Source organism: Papaver somniferum, chromosome 8, assembly GCF_003573695.1.
Source record: "Papaver somniferum cultivar HN1 chromosome 8, ASM357369v1, whole genome shotgun sequence".
NCBI classification, from domain to species: Eukaryota; Viridiplantae; Streptophyta; class Magnoliopsida; order Ranunculales; family Papaveraceae; genus Papaver; species Papaver somniferum.
The window spans coordinates 8,813,108-8,834,093 of record NC_039365.1 but is presented as its reverse complement, the minus strand read 5'-3'; the positions used below and the strand labels follow the sequence as shown (position 1 = coordinate 8,834,093).

Sequence of the window (20,986 nt, the reverse complement as noted above, 5' to 3'; positions counted from 1 at the left end):
AGAATCTAATTTCACCTAATTATTGAATGAACATCTGCAGGGTACGTAAAAATGAATTAGCTGAATAATTTGATTTGACATGTAAGAATTAGCTGCATGTATATGTTTGTTTTGATTTTTATATTTCTTTGGTATGTTTTTGTAGCACATCTTTTTGCTATATATCAAACAGTTTTTCCATTAATTATTTCTGATATATCTTGTATATCCTTTGCGTTTATGTAACTGAGCTCGATTCAAGTCTACTTCCAGTCACCAATAGAGGACGCAGTTCATCTACGTGTTCCTTTTTCTGGAACAAAGTACAAGTTGAGTCATAAATAAAGTCTGGCCACCGTATTGATCATAAAGGGACGCTCATGCAATCATAGATAACAACGTGCTCAATCTAAAGAATCTTAATCTTAAAAAGTGAAGTTAACCAAGGGAGTGAATATTTGAATGATCACAAATGGAAAAGATATTCAGCATTTATGCATTTTCTGCTAAGGCCCAAGGATATGAACAATTGTTTTCCTTTTTTGTTATTGTGAATGGTAATTTCACTACTGGGTTCAAAGCCAAAGAACGGATCTAGTTTGTACGTCCGGAAAAAACTGTATTCAAAGATCGGTATCTCGTCCATAATAGGAAAACAACATTATGTATGACACTACTCTATTATAGCATGAGCAAGCAAAGCATCAAGTATTTATCCAGATAAGCCTTAGAATAAATACAGTGGAGATATCATCCTCGATATGTCAAATGTTTAGCTACACCGACGAACAAATGATAAAATTTTCCTTCCCTTCAACGCAAATACTCCCTCAATTCCTTTTTAATAGGCTGGTTTTGTTTTTAAAGAAATTAAGAGTACTAATCATTGAAAGAGGTCCTCGTGACACTTGTCATTAAAAAAAATGAAGTGAAATGGTCCCATGACACTTGTCAGTAAAAGAAGTAAAGTGAAATGGTCCACATGACACTTGTCATCAAAAGAAATTAAAAAAAAAAGTGGTCCCAGAAAATTAAATTAACATTTCAACATATTTTTGAGACGTTTGTTTATATAAACCAGCACGTTAAAAAGGAACGCATGGAGTATAAAACATCCACATTCACAGACACCCGAGCCTGAGGTATGCCATCATAGACTTTAAACTAGATGCATGCGAAGTTGCCCTGTATTATCATTTTAAAGCGCTGACCAGTTGTTGTCATCCAAAAATCCGAACCGAAGTAAAAGCAGGCAGTTTTGGTAATAGTCTTACTGTTTGATGAGCTGTTACAGTGTGGACTCCAATGGGTCCAGTTATAAGTTACCAAATTCAGAAAATGAAGTATTAAATCAGAAAATGAGGTCTTAATGATGAGATCCTTATAAATAGTCTTACATTCACAACAAATGGAACCCATTACCTGAAACGCATTGTTTTTGCAACCATTTCTTTTCTCGGCTGTATCGCCTCATTGCTTCGTTCCTCCATATAAGTTTTTTATAATGGGGAACATACCATCTTCCAAAAGAGAAACAAAAGAAAAAGGGAAAGCAAAAAGAGAAGTAGCCATGTCAAAAGTGTTTAGCCTTCCGGAGGACATTCAGGTAGATATACTTTTAAGATTACCTGTTAATTCAATTTTAATTTGTAAGTGGGTTTGCAAGCCCTGGCGTAATCTTATTCGTAGCCGTAAATTTATTCAGTATCACCTTAATTTTAGTATTCAGAAAAGTAAATCTCGTCTCATGGTTCGAAGTTTGAACGGGCAAAGTAGTAAACCGAATATTTACACCATAGATTATGCATTGCTATCTTCCTCAGCTTCGAACTCGTTAGAATTAGATGATGTATGGCAGGAAGCTTTCCAAATGGATTACCCGTTTCAATGTAATGAAGTCAAAAGAGTTTGGATTCTTGGTTCCAGCAATGGGTTAATTTGCTTAGGTATTTCGACTACTGGTAGACGTGAATTTCACGAAGATAGTAGGATGTATATATGGAACCCAACCACTAGGGAATACAAGAGAATACCAATACCGCTAAACGATCTCATATATGACTTGAATGATACTTTTTACAATGTTAGATATGGGTTTGGTTATGATTGCAATACTGACGATTATAAGGTGGTAAGAATCGATGATTATGCAAGTTCTCATCACTACCAAGCTGATGTTTATTCATTAGCATCCGGTGTATGGAGAGCTATTCCAACCATCTCTTACTCCTTCAGAAACACAAATGGAGGTGTTCTTTTCAACGGAGCGCTTCATTGGCTAGGAGGTACCACCAACAAGAAGACCGCTCCCGATGTTATAATCTCCTTCGATGTTAGCAAGGAGATACTCATCCATGTGCCGTTTCCTAAAGAAACTATGCAGCGTCCAATTTGCAAAGATGTGGGAGTATTGGCTGACTGCTTGTGTCTATATCTTGGAAACGATGTACGTACTGAAGTCTGGGTGATGATGGATTATGGAGTAAGAGATACTTGGACTAAGCGATTCACCTTCACCCAAGATAGCTTTCCTGGATATGTCTATCCAAACCCGATATGGTCTCTTCGAAATGGTGAGATTGTGATCGTTACTAACTCTGGTCTTGTTTTATATGATCCACAAAATGGAATCGTCAGAGACTTGAATGTTTATTCCCAAGCAGATGATATGTGCGACTTCTCTACAAAGATAAGTCATCACATGAGTTATGTGCAAACCTTAGTTTCTCTTGGCTCAGGTTGTTATGTGGGGAAAACGAATAGGATCCAAAATGGACATATATGGAGTTATTAGCGAATCATGACTAAGCTTAATGAGGTAATTAACCACGACATCTTTAATTCCTTCTATGTTTTATTTTCTTTTTTAGAATAGTTGAAATTTAAGAAATTAATGAAGATGATGTATGGCCCTGCAGGAGCAGCTTCTAACTCAAGAATTAAGAATGGAAGGCTATGGAGAGCGCAACTCTTGAACTAGACACGACTAACCATATATTCATTTTGAAAGCATCTCTCTTTGGTCCTCGGGAAAATGCTGCAAGAGAAGGAATTAGTAGAGAGCCTAGTTTCACTTCAGTCCTGCACTTAATGTTGAATTCTTATAATTTTGTATTTTCATTTGTTTTTCTTTTGTTGTACATATCTTTCTCCTAGAATTATTCATAATCCTTTTAAATTGTGTGAAAAATCTAAGGATTTCTTTAAACTTGCCCAGTCAATGCAGTCATAGTATTATAAAACCATTTACAGCATTCTTTTCAATTAAAATTGAAATGAAAATCGTATATCGTCGATATCCCATTCTTGCTGTTAGTGACGCGTACAATTATTTACTTAACCACTATCATTCATTGTCTTAAATTCTTCTCCGATTTTGATCTTTGTATGTAAAGTGCTTCAAGTTTGATTTCCTAATTAACTTAGCCATGTGGAGAAATAACCGAAACATGATTCAAAAGATCAAGATATGCCGTGGTTACTATGAAAGATTCATATTCAGTACTACTTAACACGCTCACTCAAATTGAGAATTCTACTTACTGTGAAAGATAACAGTTGCCAAGTCAATTCACAATTTCAAGACTGGTAAATCATAAGCTTTCACCTGGGTTGTGCACTGCACGTACTCAGGTATCTTCATTTACCCTGATTTATCAATTTAGATTATGTACTATCCAGTATCATTGAAAAAAAATTGTAGAAGAAAAATATTTACATTTGACTAATAAAGATGAAGTGCATTTGAATTTTTTGTACCTACGGTTGTCGAAAATAAAGCATGAATTCAAAAGTTTGTGCCACGTATGAATTCATCCAACTTTTTGCAGGTAGTCTTCTGGTTCCCAACATTTTATGAAGAGTTGTTCACGACATTCATAAAACCTTAATGTTGGCTTCTGAATTTTGGAGAGACAATGATACAGTGAAGGAAATTTGGAGTCAAATCTTTTCCCTTTATATAGTGCCCATATCTAAGGCTATCTATAATCCTTAAAACTGAGTTTCTTTGGAGGGTTGTGTCTTTTGGTGTTTATCCTACCAGTCCAAATTCGTTCGCACTTCTTTATAGAGCGTATATTTAACATATTTTTCTAATTGGTTGATTATTTAACAGATGTCACTATTATCCTCCATATTTAGAATCTCAATCTTCGTTACATAAATCACTAAATTAAATTAATGGTGGAGATTGACCTGCACACCCGTTAAGGAATGTGCACAAATTCGGACTCAAAGCAGTTCTAATTATATATTTTATTCGTGTTTAGAAAATGGGGCTTCATGTAAATTAGACACGACTCTACCTATATCCAAAGAGATATGGAAAGGCCACGGAAACATATCTGACCGTGACAAAAAAAGCTTCGGTCACGTTTGTGAGTATAACCGTGATAAGGACAACCGTGACCAAAAATCATAGTTGACTAGTGATGGATCTTTCAAGATAAATACAAATCCTGGAAGATAGACAAGGATCTTCCAAGATAGATACAAATCTTGAGAGATAGACATGGATCTTTAAAGATGGATACAAATGTTATGGAGATACACACAGATCTTGCGAAGATTATACATGGATCTTCCAAGATAGATTCAAATCCATGGAAGATATACACTACAAGAAAAAGTGTCTCTTGCGACAAAATTAACTGTCTAAAAAATTGGTTGTTGGTTCCCTGTAGCTACTAACTTTTGCGTCTGAAAAAATAATAGTCACTAGAAAAAAATATATAAAAGGATCTTTCAAAATAAACGTAAATCTGCGGAAGATAGCCATGGATATTTAAGGATAAGTAAAAATACAGGTGGTTATTTAGGATAACTACAAATCTAGGTGGTTATTGGGGATAACTACAAATAGATTTGTTTTTGTTTTTCCTATAAGCAGAGGTTAAAATCCAACTCTTTAGAGGCACAATTTGGACATTAGCTAACACGAAGAGAAATCATTGTATTATCATAATCAATAAAATATCTCTGCCTAAGGGGATTCATATGTGGACGTAAGCATCACTTTCCGAACCACATTAAATTCATGTCTCCTTTATGTGTCTTCAATTCGTTTTCAAACCTTAATTTGGCATCATCAACATCATAAACCGTTTTTAGTGTCTAAAAGTAATTTTAGGTACAAACATTGGCGCCGACTAAGGGGATTCGTGTAAAACAATCGTGTTTTCCGTTAAGAAAAGTCTGGAAGAAATCCTGCACGGATTCTATGCAAAAATCACCAAAGAACAAAAAAAAGCCAGGGTTCAGAAAAATTGTTGAGAAATAGTTAAAAAAGTCGTTACGAAGGTCGAAGAAACCGTTGCGATAGTTGATGAAACTGTTATGACAGTTGAAGAAACCGTTATAAAGGTTGAAATAACTGTTGAGAAAGAATTGAAGAAAAAGTTATTACGACAGTTGAAGAAACTGTTACGAAAGAGTTACAGAAATTGTTGCGAAGTTGAAGAAACCTTTACGAAGGTTGAAGAAACTTTTGCGTAAGAGTTGAAGAAGTCGTTGCATGTAGCACAAAGTGTCAAGTAAATAAAATAATTCATTAGATGGTTCAACTCTGGTCCACATTCAGTCCCAGTTAACCGGTTCAGTCTGGTCCAATCCTGCTCAATTACGGGATAATCTGGTCCAAACCCTTCGGGTCCAACCAGTTATCACCTCAACAACTTAGTCCAGTCAGCATGCTGCCACATCAACAAGAACAACTATCGCCAATAGTCTTTGACTTGTATGTCTAGGTCAGCAACACTATCCAATCAGCGTTTTCCATGTCATCATGTTGATCCAGTCATCTACCGTACCACGTCAGCTTTAGCTCACGCGGTTCGTGAAAAATTCGTTTCGTCAATAACTTCTTCAATTTCAGTCCGAATGGAGTGATTTTTATCTCGTTCGAATCGTCTTTGGATTCCCTACAATGTAGGTGAAAAAAATCCCGTTTTCGAGATACTATTATATGCACTTGGGTCAGCAACGTGATCGAGGTCGATGTTCATGGATATCGATTACTTCAAAGTTCGTCGGATTTGTTCCTTGAGATTCGAAATCAGCACCCAAGCATTCTGGATGTTCATCGTGATTCCGTTGCTAATAGAGGTGTACGCACCCCTCGACGTAATACTCGAGTTTTCAACCCATAAGTGACGAGAGCGTTTCCAAGAGTTGGAAAGGGAAAACAAGCAACTCGCATTGGAGAAGAGGAAAAGAAATTGAAGAGACACCTTCTTGCGTTCTGAATCTGACAGATCGAACCATCATACTCGGAAAGAAAGTGACGCCATGCCAAGATAGCATTTTGAGTGCGATTACAAAAAGAAAAATCACAATGGATCAAGAAACAGATATGGAAACGGAGAAGATACCCAATCATAATCTCATAACCATATATCAAGTGAGAATAGGATATGGTAGATACATTTCCCTCTTCAATTGGGGATGTCTTTGCAATTTGAAAACATCTCTACAGATAATGGAGGCGGCAAGAGAGTCGCCTAGCACGTATCAAAACTTACATGTTTAAGAAAGTCGAACAATATGACATATCATTTTAATGGGGTCGGCTAGGTTGAAGGAACAAACCCTTGGGAAGGTAAGTCCAAACCGATTGTTGCATTATAAATCAAATTTATAGTCATAATTGAGAATACTTATTGCATGTATTTACTAATTAAATACTTGTAACTTTTTTGTAATAAAGGAAAAGACAAAAATAAAATATTTTGCTTGTAAAGGAAAAAGTTGCAATGTTCTTCTAATAAAGATAAAGGTGAAATAAAAGTGTTTTAATAAAAGCTGGAGCTAAAAATTGAGCGAAAGAAAAATATTAAAAAACACATGGAAATATGCTCTGATCGAGGGTGAATTCTGCAAGTAATTTTGGGTACAAAAATATACATTGGGATCAGATTTTGTAATTGTATCCACAACCCCATCTTTTAATGTTTTCATCCTTATAGAAGCACAGATTTTTCATTTTATGAAACAAATTTTGTTTTCCATGGGAGCTGTTAACCTAATGTCCACGACATCGGTAACTGTGGAGAAGTTCTCTCGATGATTTGACTATTTTCCTAATTTCAGAATTAGTTATTAGAGATATTACTTGTATCTTAGGTGATTATTTTTTTTACTCAACAACCTTCAAAAAGGTTAGTGGTCCCTCTCAACAATTGGCAGAAGCCAAATAGGAAGAGTAGACCAGTACATAGAGGAGTTGTTTGTTTTATCCCATAAAGCAAGTTCATGAGCAACGCTGAAAATTAAAAATACATATGATTAAAGAAGACGAGAAAAACAGAATATATCTTTGTAAATGGCATTAGTTCTTGGGTCACCATCGAACCACCCATAAGAAAAATCGTCAATGAGATCTTTTGCATCGCTTTCAATGATAATGTGAGTTACCTTTTTCTCCATAAACTTCTTTATAAATGCCTAGATAGCTCAGGCCTCAGCCTCCTCAACATGTTTAACTTCACACACAATTGAAGCACAAAAAAGAAGCTTTACTGATAATACTTATAACTTAAATTATTCAGCAGTCTTGTTTTTGGTATTCTCATACTGTGTTCCCATGTAACAAAAGAGTTGAGACAATAAGAATTTATTAAGTTTTTTTTTACTCTCATATAGTAAAAAAGACCAATCTTATCTTTGTATCACCCTTTTTCGGTCCTCTCCTATGGATACTGAATCTTCTTTGATTTCTTCTTCTACTTCATCTTTGATTTCTTTTTCCGCTACATCTTCTATTACTTCCCTATTCTTTCAACATCATCACATCATCATTTTAAAGCTTGATGACACAAATTACTCGTTATGGAATGTAAAATTTATACCGTATCTCCAAGGTCATGATTTAGATGGTTATGTCACTGGAAAAATCCATGTCCCTCGCCCACTCTTTATGATAAATCTCCCAATTATGATTTTGTTTCTTTGAGAAAACAACACAAAATTTGTCTTAGTTGGTTATTTTCTTCCCTTACTCCTGTTATTATTCATCATGTTCATTGTGTTTCTACTTCTAAAGAGGTTTGGGTTTCTCTTGAAACTTTGTATGCTTCCAAATCTACTGTGGACATCGAATTTCAAATGTAATCTTAGATGAATACCTACCTGAATCTCTTCATCGGGTAGGCAAAAACCGCAAAACCTTATCCATTGTTAGTATCCCTTATAACATTTTCAATGAAAGAATGATGGGTAAGCCTTTTTCCGAGGTAAATATGCCTCTCTAAGATGGGAAAGAATTGGATATACATGTAGGCTCTTTGGGAGGCTGCCTGTGCTTAGTTATTGTCGTGAGATATGGGTGATGCAAGATTATGGAGTAACTGAACCACCTTGGGCTAAAAAATTTAAAATTACTACCAACAGCCGACGAATCATTTTGTAAAACGATATGGTTTTTGAAATCGGTGATATATAATCTAATGATTGCACGGAGAAATTTATTTTAATATGACCTAATTAACAAATTGAAGGGTTATAATGGTACTTATACTTCCATGAATCTAGGGTTAAAAAGTACAGAACACCATACCTTACATACACACCAACAAATTCCATTGGATTCAAATGTAATCTTAGATAAATACCTACCTGAATCTCTTCCAAAAGAAGAGTTTCCATCACCATTGGTTCATATACATCTTGTAAGAAACTTCAAGAAGATAGAATTTGAGAATTCGGTTTTTGATACGGTCACGCCGCGCGAGTAACCGAAGTATATCACCATCTTAGACAGTTCATGGCATGCCTCATGGACTATATAATGGGGTTAAACCAGCCGGAAAATCTAACCCCCTTTTTTCCGAAAAGGCAAGAGAACTATTTTGGTTTTTTTATTTTTAGAGACCAACAAATTTTGGAGCAGAAACTTCAATGAGTGTCCATAAACAAAGAAAGTCTATCAAAATCCAAAGCTAATATTGAGTTATAAACTATAAGTATTTATTCTTTTTCATATGGATATTAATTGCTTTAGTTTTTTTTTCCTTGAATATGACGATTTTTAAGTTAATAATTAAATTTAGTTAAAAAAAGAATCTATAATAAAAACCAAGAAAATGGGAAGAAAAGAAAAAAAAAGCCGACGGGACGGGACGGTTTTGGTTTCCTATATTGTAAACCAAGCATAGATTTGTTTTGTTTGTTTAATTATAATAAATTATATAGTTAATAATCGAATTTTGAATTTTAGTTAAAAAACGAAGCTATAATAAAAACCAGAAAAATCGAAGAAAACCAAAAAATGATGGGACGGTATTGGTTTCGAATATTATAAGCTGAATATAGTCTAGTTTGGTTTTTGGTTTTGCATAAGAGACATTGGTTTGATTCTTGGATTAGGCACAAAACCAATCCAAATTGAACCACGAGCAGCCAAGTGGGAGGAGGACACCTCATGGCTGACAAGTCATGCTGGCATAACCTTATCTAGCATTATGCTTAAGTTTATTAAAAACAATAAATCAAAACTTATATATCGTAATCAAACCATAACAAACCATAATATGAATTATGACTAACCGACGTAACTTAATCTAAATATGAAGATTTGTTGGGCAAACACATTGAGCTAACAATAATTAATTAAACACCAGTAATTGAAGTTTTGAACCAAGTTACACCATTCTTGGTAACATTTATTTATATTTGTTTATTTTTTTATATGTGCATCCAGCAGCTACCCAGTCCATCACTCATCGGATTGATATTTATTTATCCGTGGATATCAATCCGATAAGTGATACACTGGACATAGGTGGAAATCTCATATCAGTCACTTAAATGAGTTGGAAGCGGATGGTATCAAATTCGTATCCACCTATCTGGTATTCTCTCCTAGACCTTATAAATGTCAAGAAATGAACTAGTCTTTAATAAGAGAAATAATGGGGGTCTAAAGATCATGTCAAATTAAAAATTAAAGCTTTCGAAAGCAGATTTTTTCTTTCTGGTACCAAATAAGACAAGGTTTTCCATTTATTTGGTGGGATTGCATGATAATTGAATCATATATATATATAACCCGGAGAAATTGGGGTATAACCAGATTGGGTTTACCTAATAAGACAAAATCAGATCATTTAGAGGTGAAACTCAATGCCCCTTAGCCATATATTTTCAAAAATGGCTAATTTACCCTTGCTTAATTAAGACTAATAAATCTGGTTAGGTTAATTAGTTGATTAAAATTTTGAAATTGAGTTTTAGTTAGATTGAATTCATGGATTTTGTGGGAAGATTTTTGAGATTTTTTTTTTTTTTGAGAATTCTGTTTGTAACGGAAATGAAATTACACTACCCAAACACTTACAAAATTGGGATTAACAAGATGATGAGTGATTTCATACTCAAAATTTGAGAAGAAATACAAACTTCTGAAACTGAAAGTATTAAAAGTCGTCTGGGTCGACAATGTTAAAAGATGACGACCACAAACAGACGACAGGGTCGACAAAAAGAATACCCTGCCGACTTTAGGATTTTTGACATACAGAGAAAGGTGTTTACAAATGCATGTTTAGTCGGCAAGGTATTAATTTCATAACTTACCGACTAAACCGTAGTCATCAAGGTATGAGGATGGATACCGTGACGACCCTTTGAATGCTAATTTCACATATGAAAAGTCGCGATATTCAACCTAGGAAGAGAACGACTGATAATAGTCGGCAAAGTCGATAAAAAAGATACCATGACTACTAGTATTAGTCGGCAAGGTCGACAAAAAATACTTTGCCGACTTTGATAAAAATGTGGAATCATATTGGGTATGATTTTGTATCCAATCTCAAAACTTGTAGGTGTTTTTTAGTTTCGTTTTGATTTTACTTTTTTTTTTCTTTCTCTTTTTGATTTCATCATGTATAGTATGGTTAGAGTTTTAAAGAGATTTTGAAAATTGTTTTGATAGGTTTTAGTTTTAAGGTTGAATTCATGAATTAATAGTAAGAGAAATTTGGTCTTTAACGTTTTTTTAGACACCCCTTAACACACCATCTTGATGGATGGGTTTAAAATCGGTATACCCCAATATCGCCAGGACATATAAGGTTATCTTTTATTGAAAACGACCTCACAACCATTACGTCTTATAAGATTTTATATTTATTCTCATAATCTTGTATATATGAATCCAAAAACCGAATACTCGTTGTTGAACACCATGATACAATGGTGTGCGAAATATACGCAGTTTTTAGAAATGATTCATCTTTTTCCTATAAAAAACTTTGAACCACGTACTTTATTATTATTTGAGATAATTTAGAACAAAAACCAGAAGCCATGTTACAAAAAAAATAATGAGACTAAAAGAATTTTCTATAAATATTAAGGTGTAAAGAAGATTGTATTTAGACCTGATACATATACAAAATCTTTCAGTCGGAGCAGCTACGATGTGGTTGGGCCACACTGTTGAAGTATGGGGCCTCTCTTCTTTTCTTGCCACGATTAGGAAATCTTTAGTTATTTTGTTTTCAAGGGGATTTAGAGGGGCCTAATTTTTAGGACAAAAATAATTTTCATACTTTTTAAAGTATAAAAAATAGGATATGTTTTTAGATAAAAATATAGGATATGTTTTTAGATAAAAATAACTTCTCATATCATATATATATATAAAAATAAAAGGGTTTAATTTAATGAGTGGTGTTGTGTTGATATTCCTAGGGACACAAAAGAACCTAGAGTTAGTCTGTTTCTTTATTATGGGGTCCCGAATCGTCACATATGTGGTTGTTAACTTTCATTAGAGAAAAACTGTTTGGTTAGATTTGATTATGCAATAAATCTATTTAACATATTAAAAAAATACATTATGTATAAGTAAAAGAAGAGGGGACATATTCAACGATGCAATTAACAGACCAGCCCAAGCCCAGTTATAGCACATACGGACGGGCTTGTAGTCTTTACTACCCATTAACTTTAACAGGTCAGGCTGGGCCGGGTAGTAATAAAAATTTAATGCCCATAGCCCGTCCATAACCATGAAATAATACAGGCCGGACCAGATCGGACCGGGAAAGCCTCGGGCACAAGAAATAATTTGGAAATTAAAAGAGTATATAGTTTATATATTTTTTGCTTGATGAATGCTGATACATTTGTAACTCGTTCAAGTGTGATCTAAAAAAATTTCCAACCCCAATAAATCGTTCAAGCAATTCATATTCATTACTGTGAAATAGTTCAAGCAATTTAATTCATATTCATTATTGGGAAAGTTATGTTAATAAAATCTCAAATAACATATAAGTAACCTAGAGTATTAAAAAAGAAATAAAAAAAGAAGGGAGAAGTTTTGTTAATAAAATATAAAAAATTACATATATATAAGTGATTTCTTTTTATGTATTATATACTTTAGCCTATCTAATTTAAGCTTTATTGAGATATAAATTATTAAGTAGGAAGGGTAATTAAACATGCTAGCGGGTAGTTAGGCAGGCCGGATAACTAAACATGCTATTGGACAGGTAAACAGGTCGGACTCTAACATTTGAACTAAAGCCCGGGTCCTCCCACTTATAATTGTCGGGCAAGCCCATGACAGGCTGTTGGGCGCCCCATGGGCTCCTTCGGACCCGGATGGTACAAGGCGGGCCGCAGGCTTCCGGACATTCTGTACACCCCTAGGCAAATCCGCAAGAACTAAATAACACTCGAGCCTTATGGCACGGCCGTACGGGTCAGGCCCTTCTCGTTACTATTACAGCTAGACTAGATTCTGAAATGAAATGGTATTTGTTCTTCCCTCTTTTCGAAAAGTAAAAACCCTAAATAATTCCCTTCAACAAGGAGATGGCAGCTATGTCAATGTCACGTCTTCCGAGAGATATTCAAGTCGAAATCCTTCTGAAATTACCAGCAAAATCGATATTAACTTGTAAGTGTGTATGCAAACTCTGGCTTAATCGAATTTCTAGCCCTAAATTTATCAATGATCATCTTAAAATTAGTATCCAGAATAAGAACAATCATAAGATCATGCTTATGGATAAGGAGTCAGATACCGGTAAGCGTTTGATATACTCTATAGATTATGCTTCAATTACATCAACACCATATTTATCATGTGAGTATCTAGGTGAAAAAGCTTCTCTCATGGATACCCCATTTGAATACAAGAAAGGTATGGATGTTAGGATTTTGGGTACTTGTAATGGTCTCATTTGCTTGGGTATTTTAATTGATACAAAGACTAGCATTTGTATTTGGAACCCAACAACTAGAGAATTCAAGGAAATACAAAATTGTGATTTTCATATCAGCCCCAGCAAAATTTCTAGAGATGGATTTGGTTACGATAACAAAACTGGTGATTACAAGATGTTAAGAATTGCGGATGAGAAAGAATCTGGTTACTGTGAATTTGAAGTATATACATTTGGATTACAATTGTCAAAAACTGTTTTGACTTTCCATCATGAGTTTCCAATTGATGTATCACTTCGTGGTGTTTTTCTGAATGGATGTCTTCATTGGATAAGCAATTATCCATACAACCTAGGTACCTCCAAGTATATAGTCTCTTTTGATATTAGTAATGAAAAACTTATGGATGCGTCGTTGCCAGAAAAAAGTATAGTACATCCAGAACCAGAAGATAACAACACGAAAGAGTATATGAAAGTAGGAGTATTGGGAGACTGCCTTAGTTTAGTTTTAGTCGACGAGGAGTATGTCCGAGCTGAAGTATGGGTAATGCAGGACTATGGAGTAAGACAATCTTGGGCTAAACTATTCACCACCACCCATGAATCAATCACCATGTACGCATTCCTCTGTACGCCGATGATTTTACTCAGAACTGGTGAAATTATGATGTATACGTGTGACGGTTTTGTTTTATGTGACCCAAAGAATGAAAGAGTTGGAAAGGTGAGTAGTTTTCTTCAAAGAAACACACTTTGATATGTGCAAACGTATCATTTAGTGATCATTTAGTGATCATGGTGAAACCGACTCTAACTCTGATCCCGTGATTCAAATATAATAGAGCCGGGAATAATTACATCAACAAACTCATGAAGGTGTTGAGTAAAAATGTCTATTGGTGGTGGTAAATATGGCGCACGCCATGAAGATGGTGATTGATGCCATATACCCTGGGTATGTTGTGGTGGTGGTTGTGGATATGTTGGATGGTTTCAAGGTTGCAGTAGAAGTGATTCTAATGGAAATGGGAAAAACTAGGAATTTAGTGTTAGAATGATGGTCTGATGATTCTCCTGATTATATTTTCCTCTTTTGATCCCTGGTTCTGTTCAGGTATTTAGGTTATTAATGAAGTTAATACAGATGCTTAGAGACATATCTAGAACTGCAGTGCAGCTAACAGATGCATTGAGCAAAATTGTGATGATGATTATGCTTCACTAGGGAGTAAGGGTACAGAATATCCTGGTTAGGAGGTTTTGCAGCATGTCAACTGTCAAAGTCTCTTTGTAACCTGATCTATTTGGCCGAAGAAAAATGTTAAAGGTAATGGTTTATTTCACTCAAGTTTGTTGATCCTTAAAACTTCTTGGCATAACATTTAAACCGAAAACAATTTTATAATGGAGGCAGACCAAGATAAACTATTTTGATGTATAGATGGTTCGAAAATAAGATTACGTTTTTCTTTATTAGTTGAAACTAGAATATGACCCGTGCCGCAACGTCCCGGGATTGTGTTGGTGTTACTGTAAAATGTGACACTATTACCTCATACGACACAGTAATATTCTTTTATTATCAATTTTGTAATATTGAGTGATGAAGTTTTCGCTTTTTATTTTATAAATAATGATTTTCTGAACACCATTTTAAACAATCGGTTCTTCACAGTACATACTCATTTTTTTTTCCATACTTTGTTTTCCTCGCGTTTTTAGGGGCCACTCAAAAAGATTTAGGGGCCAACAATAAAACAAAAAAGGTCACCCAAAGGGAAAATATAGCCATCCCTTATTTCGCGTAATTCGTAATGGCAAAATTACCCTTATATATTCGGAGGATATGATAACATTTTTATCCTCCGATCGCAATCGGAAGCCAAAATATTACCCAGACTTCCGATTGTAGTCGGTGCAGTATTAGAATGATTTCTGTTTCATTTTTTCCATTTCTTTTTCATTTTTGAGTTGTTAGAGTTATAGAGAAGAAGGTGAAGGAAAAAAGGGAAAATCCATTTTATCACTACAAAATGGATGGATATGAAGAAGAAGGTGAGAATCATGGCGAAGAACAAAATGTTGAGGGTTCACGACCGTTTAGAGAAGACGATTTGGGGTATATGTTGAATGATCCAAACTTTTGTGGAGAGGAAAACCTAGACGACCCTTTCATGGAAGAAAATGGAGAATCGCCTGATATTGAAGCTAACGATGCATGTAAAACACAGGTATTGTGTTAAGAAACTCAATTACTCGATTTGCATGCGTTTGTATGCTTTTGTAAACAAGAAAACCCGATTATTGCATGCATTGAATGCCATGAACTACCCAGATTCGGTAGATAATTTCTCGAATAAACTTACGAATATAACACACTGAGTACCAAATATGTATATTCGGTAGTTCCAAGATAGTAGTTTACTCCCGAATATGAGAAAAAACTCCAAACTGGTTTTCCAAAAAGATCTACATTGGGTAGTTATGTAGAGTTATTTACCCCCGAATGGCCCCAAAAACGAATTCCTCAAAAAAATTCAAAACTCAGTATTCTTATCCTTTACAATAGGTAATAGTTTAACATTATTTGACTGTCGAATATAACAGTGGCCTCAAAATAAAATTTACGAAAACTTGAAAATCGGATGTTTATCGATTAAAGTTATCTCCCGGTTATTTATATTCGGCTATTTTACTATATATTTTAGCTTCCGATTATATCATTTTTTGCACTCAGTAAACTGTGTACATTCATTTGCATAAATCATGTGTTTTGGGTAACCGATAGGATTCCGAATATAGTATATTCGGCAGTTTGACTTATTTAATAACCTCCGATTATTGTATAATAATCTGTTGCTTTCGTATGCAGGCCGTTGAAGAGTTTTTTGATGATTTCTATTTGAGGCCCGACACTTCCCTATACTATGCAAACGATTTGGTATACTCATTACTACTTTTCTTTTCTTTTTCAAAATTTATATGTTAAATGGTTATGCTTATTAGATTTGTTTTGTTTTATGCACGTTTAGACATTTGGAAGTAAGAAGGAGGCAAAAGAATGGCTTATGAACAAGGAAAAAGATAACATGTGCATGGTAGTTCAAAATAATCATGTTAGTGACACTCGATTTGAAATGATTTGTGAGCGAGGTGGGACGCGAAAGAGTCACGAGGGAAAGAATAGTAAGTACGTACGGAAGACGAATAGGAAATACCGAAGCAATACCAAGAAGATAGGATGCCCATTTAAGATTGTCTTCTATAAGCCCGATGGTATTAAAGGTAAAGAGTATAAAATGTATAAAGTTGATAACGGTTGTCACAACCATGATGATCCGTTGGATTTAATTGGACATGTAATGGTTGCCAAGTTAAAACCACATCAAATGCAGACGGTGAGGTCTATGCGGATCCAAAAAGCGAGTGCGATCTTAAGTAAAATAAAGTCGGACGACCCCAACAACTTGTCTTCTTTGTCTACAATTAAGTCGGCCCTAGCTACGATCAAAAGGACTGAATGGGATGGTAGAACGGTCATGCAACAATCGGAGTGGTTAGCGGAGTTACACGGCTACACCTTGAGAAGGGAAGAAAAAGATGGTACAGTGCTTCGTATTTTCTTGGCACTTCCCTAAATGATCCAATTGGCTCAATGCTTTCATCAAATTTTGTTGATAGATGTTACTTATAAGACAAACAAGTATAACATGCCGTTGTTGAACATTGATTTCCATACTTCGGACAAAATCACGTTTACGATTGCATGGGGTTTAATGGATCATGAGAACAATGTGAGTTTCATTTGGATGTTGGAGACGTTGAGGTCCATTTATAACGGTGATAATTTTCCAAGGGTTATTGTAACGGATAACGATCAAGCCTTAATGCATGCAATAGCGGTAGTGTTTCCGGAATCCCAACACTTGCAATGTACGTGGCACATTCAATGCAATCTCAAAACCAATTGCCATCATCATTTCCAAGCTAAAAGACCAAGGAAGGGTACCAAGAGGTCAAAGGAAGAGGATGAGCGCATTAGTAAATTAACCGTGGAAGAACGTAAGGAAGAGGATAGGCTATTTGAACAAAAGTGGAAGGAGGATGGAATTATTTGGAAAATGTTCATGAAAGCATGGGACAAAATCGTTTGGTCGATGACCGAGGAAATTTACGAATGTAACTTGAAGAAATTTGAGGATGAATACGGCACGGACTACCCAAAACCGGTTGAGTATTGTAAAAAACAATGGTTAATGATTAAGGAGAGGTTTGTGTTTGCATGGACATATGAATATCGTAACTTCAAGAACGAGGCGACAAGCATTGCGGAGGGGTGTCATGGTCGACTAAAGAAAATACTAATTGGTAGTCAAAATGGAGTTGTGTCGATCCAAGAAGTTATCCATGAATTCACCAATCGTGATGTCGTAAAGATTAGGAAATGTATGCAATTTAGTGTACACCAATTCCCGATGGAACATATTAAGGAAAAATTTCTTCTAAGGGGAGTTGTTCATAAAGTTTCAAGATGGGCAATAAATCGCATGATGAAACAATTGAAGTTATATAAAACTTATGATGATGAGAATACGGTTTGTGTTTGCAAGGATATGATAGGTATTGGACTCCCGTGTCGTCATAAGTTGGGTAGGTATGTTGAAATGATTGACATCAATGATATTCATCCATTTTGGAAGCAATTAAATTTCACTCCGAACACCCCGGTAGTTGATGGTCCGTCTTTCTTGGAGTCGGAATTGTGTGCACGAATAGCCGAGCGTTACGCTACATCAAACGGCACCAAAAAGCAAATATTGATGCATAATTTGGAGGAAGCCCTTCACCCTTGTTTAAGGGAGGTTGATGAACCTATTAAGCAAAAGAACACCGGTAGGCCGAACACCGAAGTGTCGAGGACCATCCAAAGAAAAGAGTTGAAGGAGTATTTGTCTAATTAAAGAATATTGTCTAGGCACGAGCGTTCGGAAGCCGAATTTGAAGATGAGCCGGAACCTAAGAAAAGAGGTCGTCCAAGAAATGATCAAAGTGGACCAACCACCCGACAAGTAAGGCCAAAGATCTCTACAGAGCCTTCTCAAGTAAGTCAACCCAATGTTATCGAAGAAGTTGTTGAGCAAATGAACGCCTCGCAACAAACCCAACCAATGGAAATTCTTACTATAAAAGAGGACAGAGGTACTCTTGGTTTCCCTAGAGATCTTAATGGAAGACCAAATCGATCCACATATACAATATATAAAGAGTATTTGGAACAACTCCCTCCACTTATCATTCCATTTGTTTTGTCGACCGACGAGGTTGATGGGGATGGAAATTGTGGGTTTCACGTTGCTACGGAACAAATGGGTTACTTTAGAGAGGCGGATATCGAAGATGTCACCCAATGCCAATATTTAAGAAATAAGATGGCGGTACAACTAGTGAAGGACAAGGGGTTTTATATGGAGATGATGAGGCGAGGAGATAGATACGACAAAGAACAAGAGTTCAAAGACTTAGTTGCGCGTGTGAAGTGCCGAAAGGGATTGAAGACAATCGGATCCAAGTATTGGATGACAATGCCTAAATTTGGATATCTTCTAGCGAACGTTTTGAATTGCGTGGTACATTTCTTTGTTCCTCCTATGTATGGACTTAGCATGACGTTTGCACCCACAAGAACGGCTTGCGACGAGTCGGTTAAAGATAGAAGAATCGTAATGGCATTTGTGAATGAAATGCATTTTATCGGTTTAAGAGTAAAGAAAGATTGTCTGTTACCTCCGTTGAGTAAGTGGCACGATTACTTCTCGATGAACCATTGCAAGGATTGGGTGAAACAATATGAGTCCAACATGGTTGATTGGGATCGCGTTATGGACAACAACTTTCCCGCTGAGTTACTCGAATTAGTCCCCTCGGATGATGACGATGTTTGATCGTTTATTTTTCGAACATGTAATTTGTACAAGTTTTTTGGAAACTTTTTTGTGAAGATATATGATTTAATTGGTCGCAAAAAATACAATGTTGTCTCCCGAATGTAGGAATCGGGCTCTTTAATTTTTCCTAACTATCCGATTATATGCATTTTGAACTCAGAACCGAGGAGAAATTGGAACACTCCTATATTCGGTAATACATATACATATCTTACTTCCGAATGATGTGCCTTCGAAAGTATATTACTTCGTTTTACTTCCGAGTATTATAATCGGTTGGTATTGATACACCTTTTGATTCCGAATATTATAATCGGTTGGTAATGATACACGTTTTAATTCTGAATATTATAATCGGTAGAACTCTTAAATATCTATCTACCGATTTGGTGGGTATTTCGAGGCACGGCTATAATTTTTTTTGAAACTATGTAATCGGAACAACAGTATTATAACACTTCAATCCGATTAATCATATTCGGGAATTCCATATTTTATCAAACCGCTGATTAATATTAAAAATTTGAATTTACAGCACTCAAACATCACATGTTATTCTTTTTTCCCAGTCCGAGATGCAACAATCAATGCATCTTCGAAATGTAGAAACGACTCTCCTATCCACTTGGAATAAGCATCTTGTGCCGCAAACCTGTCGTCTCTGTGCCTAGCAAGAATACGGTTGTACTCGGTGCACAATTTTATAACATGGTGCACCCTTGAAGAAACATGGGATGGTTCATAATTGTGGCGTGGCTTCTTGTACTTTCCAACAAAAGGACCCAATGAAACGTTTATCCAAAATATACAATCGTCCTGCTGTTCTTTGGGTAGATCTTTCACAATATAATAATTTTTTATCCATTCGGTCTCTTCCTCAACTTGTTTTAATCTTTCTCTTTGATGGAATTGTTCTTGACCTCGCTTCTTAGCCTTGATTTCCTCTTCCTCCTCCTTCGTTGCCACTAACGATGGTTTACTTTTTTTGGGTTGTTTGTTCCTTTTTTGTATTTATTCTTCCATTGCTGCAATTGATGTAGTTGTTCGCTTGCATCTTCGAAGTATGTTGTCGATTGATGATGGACTTGACATTGAAAAGGTTTTTCATTATGATCTTTTACTCAATAATAACTGAGAGGGGTTACCCTCCTTATATAGATTAGAGTTCCAACGGCTCTAATTTTTGAAAATATGGCCGTTGAGGTTTCTGAAAATATGGCCGTTGAGGTTTCGTATCAATGATGCACTACAATCGGTTGCTAACGATACACGTATTTCCTCCGAATAGGACATTCGGTAGCGAACTTAAATTTTTATCTACCGATTAGGTTGGTATTTCTAAACACGACTATATTATTCGGAGGCTAATTTTTTTTTGTAAAGTCCCGAATGTACGATGGCCCAAAAATCAGAATTTGGGAAAAACTGATACTTTTCAAATTTTGAACTTGCAATAATCGGAAGTCAACTTAGTTACCCAAACTTCCGAATATGGGTTGTCTAACCTTCTATATTGGCCCTTGGAACCACCTAGAGCCATGGCATGGTTTGTCTTGAACTTGTAATATTCTGAGGATAATTTTTTTTTGTAAAGTCCCGAATGTACGATGACCCAAAAATCAGAATTTGGGAAAAACTGATACTTTTCAAATTTTGAACTTGCAATAATCGGAAGTCAACTTAGTTACCCAAACTTCCGAATATGGGTTGTCTAACCTTCTATATTGGCCCTTGGAACCACCTAGAGCCATGTCATCGTTTGTTTTGAACTTGTAATATTCAGAGGATAATTTTTTTTTGTAAAGTCCCGAATGTACGATGGCCCAAAAATCAGAATTTGGGAAAAAAAGATACTTTTCAAATTTTGAACTTGCAATA

At 35.5% G+C, this 20,986-nt stretch overlaps 2 protein-coding genes across 2 annotated transcripts; both read left to right on the top strand.

The window, feature by feature from the left end:
* The first annotated feature begins 1,483 nt into the window (after window positions 1–1,483).
* On the top strand, window positions 1,484–3,341 carry LOC113305029 (F-box protein CPR1-like). The gene is made up of 2 exons (XM_026554143.1): window positions 1,484–2,579; window positions 3,232–3,341. Exons 1-2 carry the CDS (start codon window positions 1,484–1,486, stop codon window positions 3,339–3,341), a joined length of 1,206 nt encoding a protein of 401 aa, XP_026409928.1.
* A 9,466-nt stretch (window positions 3,342–12,807) lies between these two features.
* On the top strand, window positions 12,808–14,388 carry LOC113305028 (F-box/kelch-repeat protein At3g23880-like). Its single transcript, XM_026554142.1, has 2 exons — window positions 12,808–13,887; window positions 14,278–14,388. Exons 1-2 carry the CDS (start codon window positions 12,808–12,810, stop codon window positions 14,386–14,388), a joined length of 1,191 nt encoding a protein of 396 aa, XP_026409927.1.
* The last annotated feature ends 6,598 nt before the right edge of the window (window positions 14,389–20,986 follow it).

What these genes read in the sequence shown, in the direction of transcription:
- LOC113305029 (XM_026554143.1), top strand. Translation starts at nt 1,484, where the DNA reads ATGGGGAACATACCATCTTCCAAAAGAGAAACAAAAGAAAAAGGGAAA. An exon ending in TGTGATCGTTACTAACTCTG is followed by an intron (nt 2,580 to 3,231) that starts GTCTTGTTTTAT and finishes AACCATTTACAG; the next exon opens with CATTCTTTTCAATTAAAATT.
- LOC113305028 (XM_026554142.1), top strand. Translation starts at nt 12,808, where the DNA reads ATGGCAGCTATGTCAATGTCACGTCTTCCGAGAGATATTCAAGTCGAA. An exon ending in AGAATGAAAGAGTTGGAAAG is followed by an intron (nt 13,888 to 14,277) that starts GTGAGTAGTTTT and finishes GGTTCTGTTCAG; the next exon opens with GTATTTAGGTTATTAATGAA.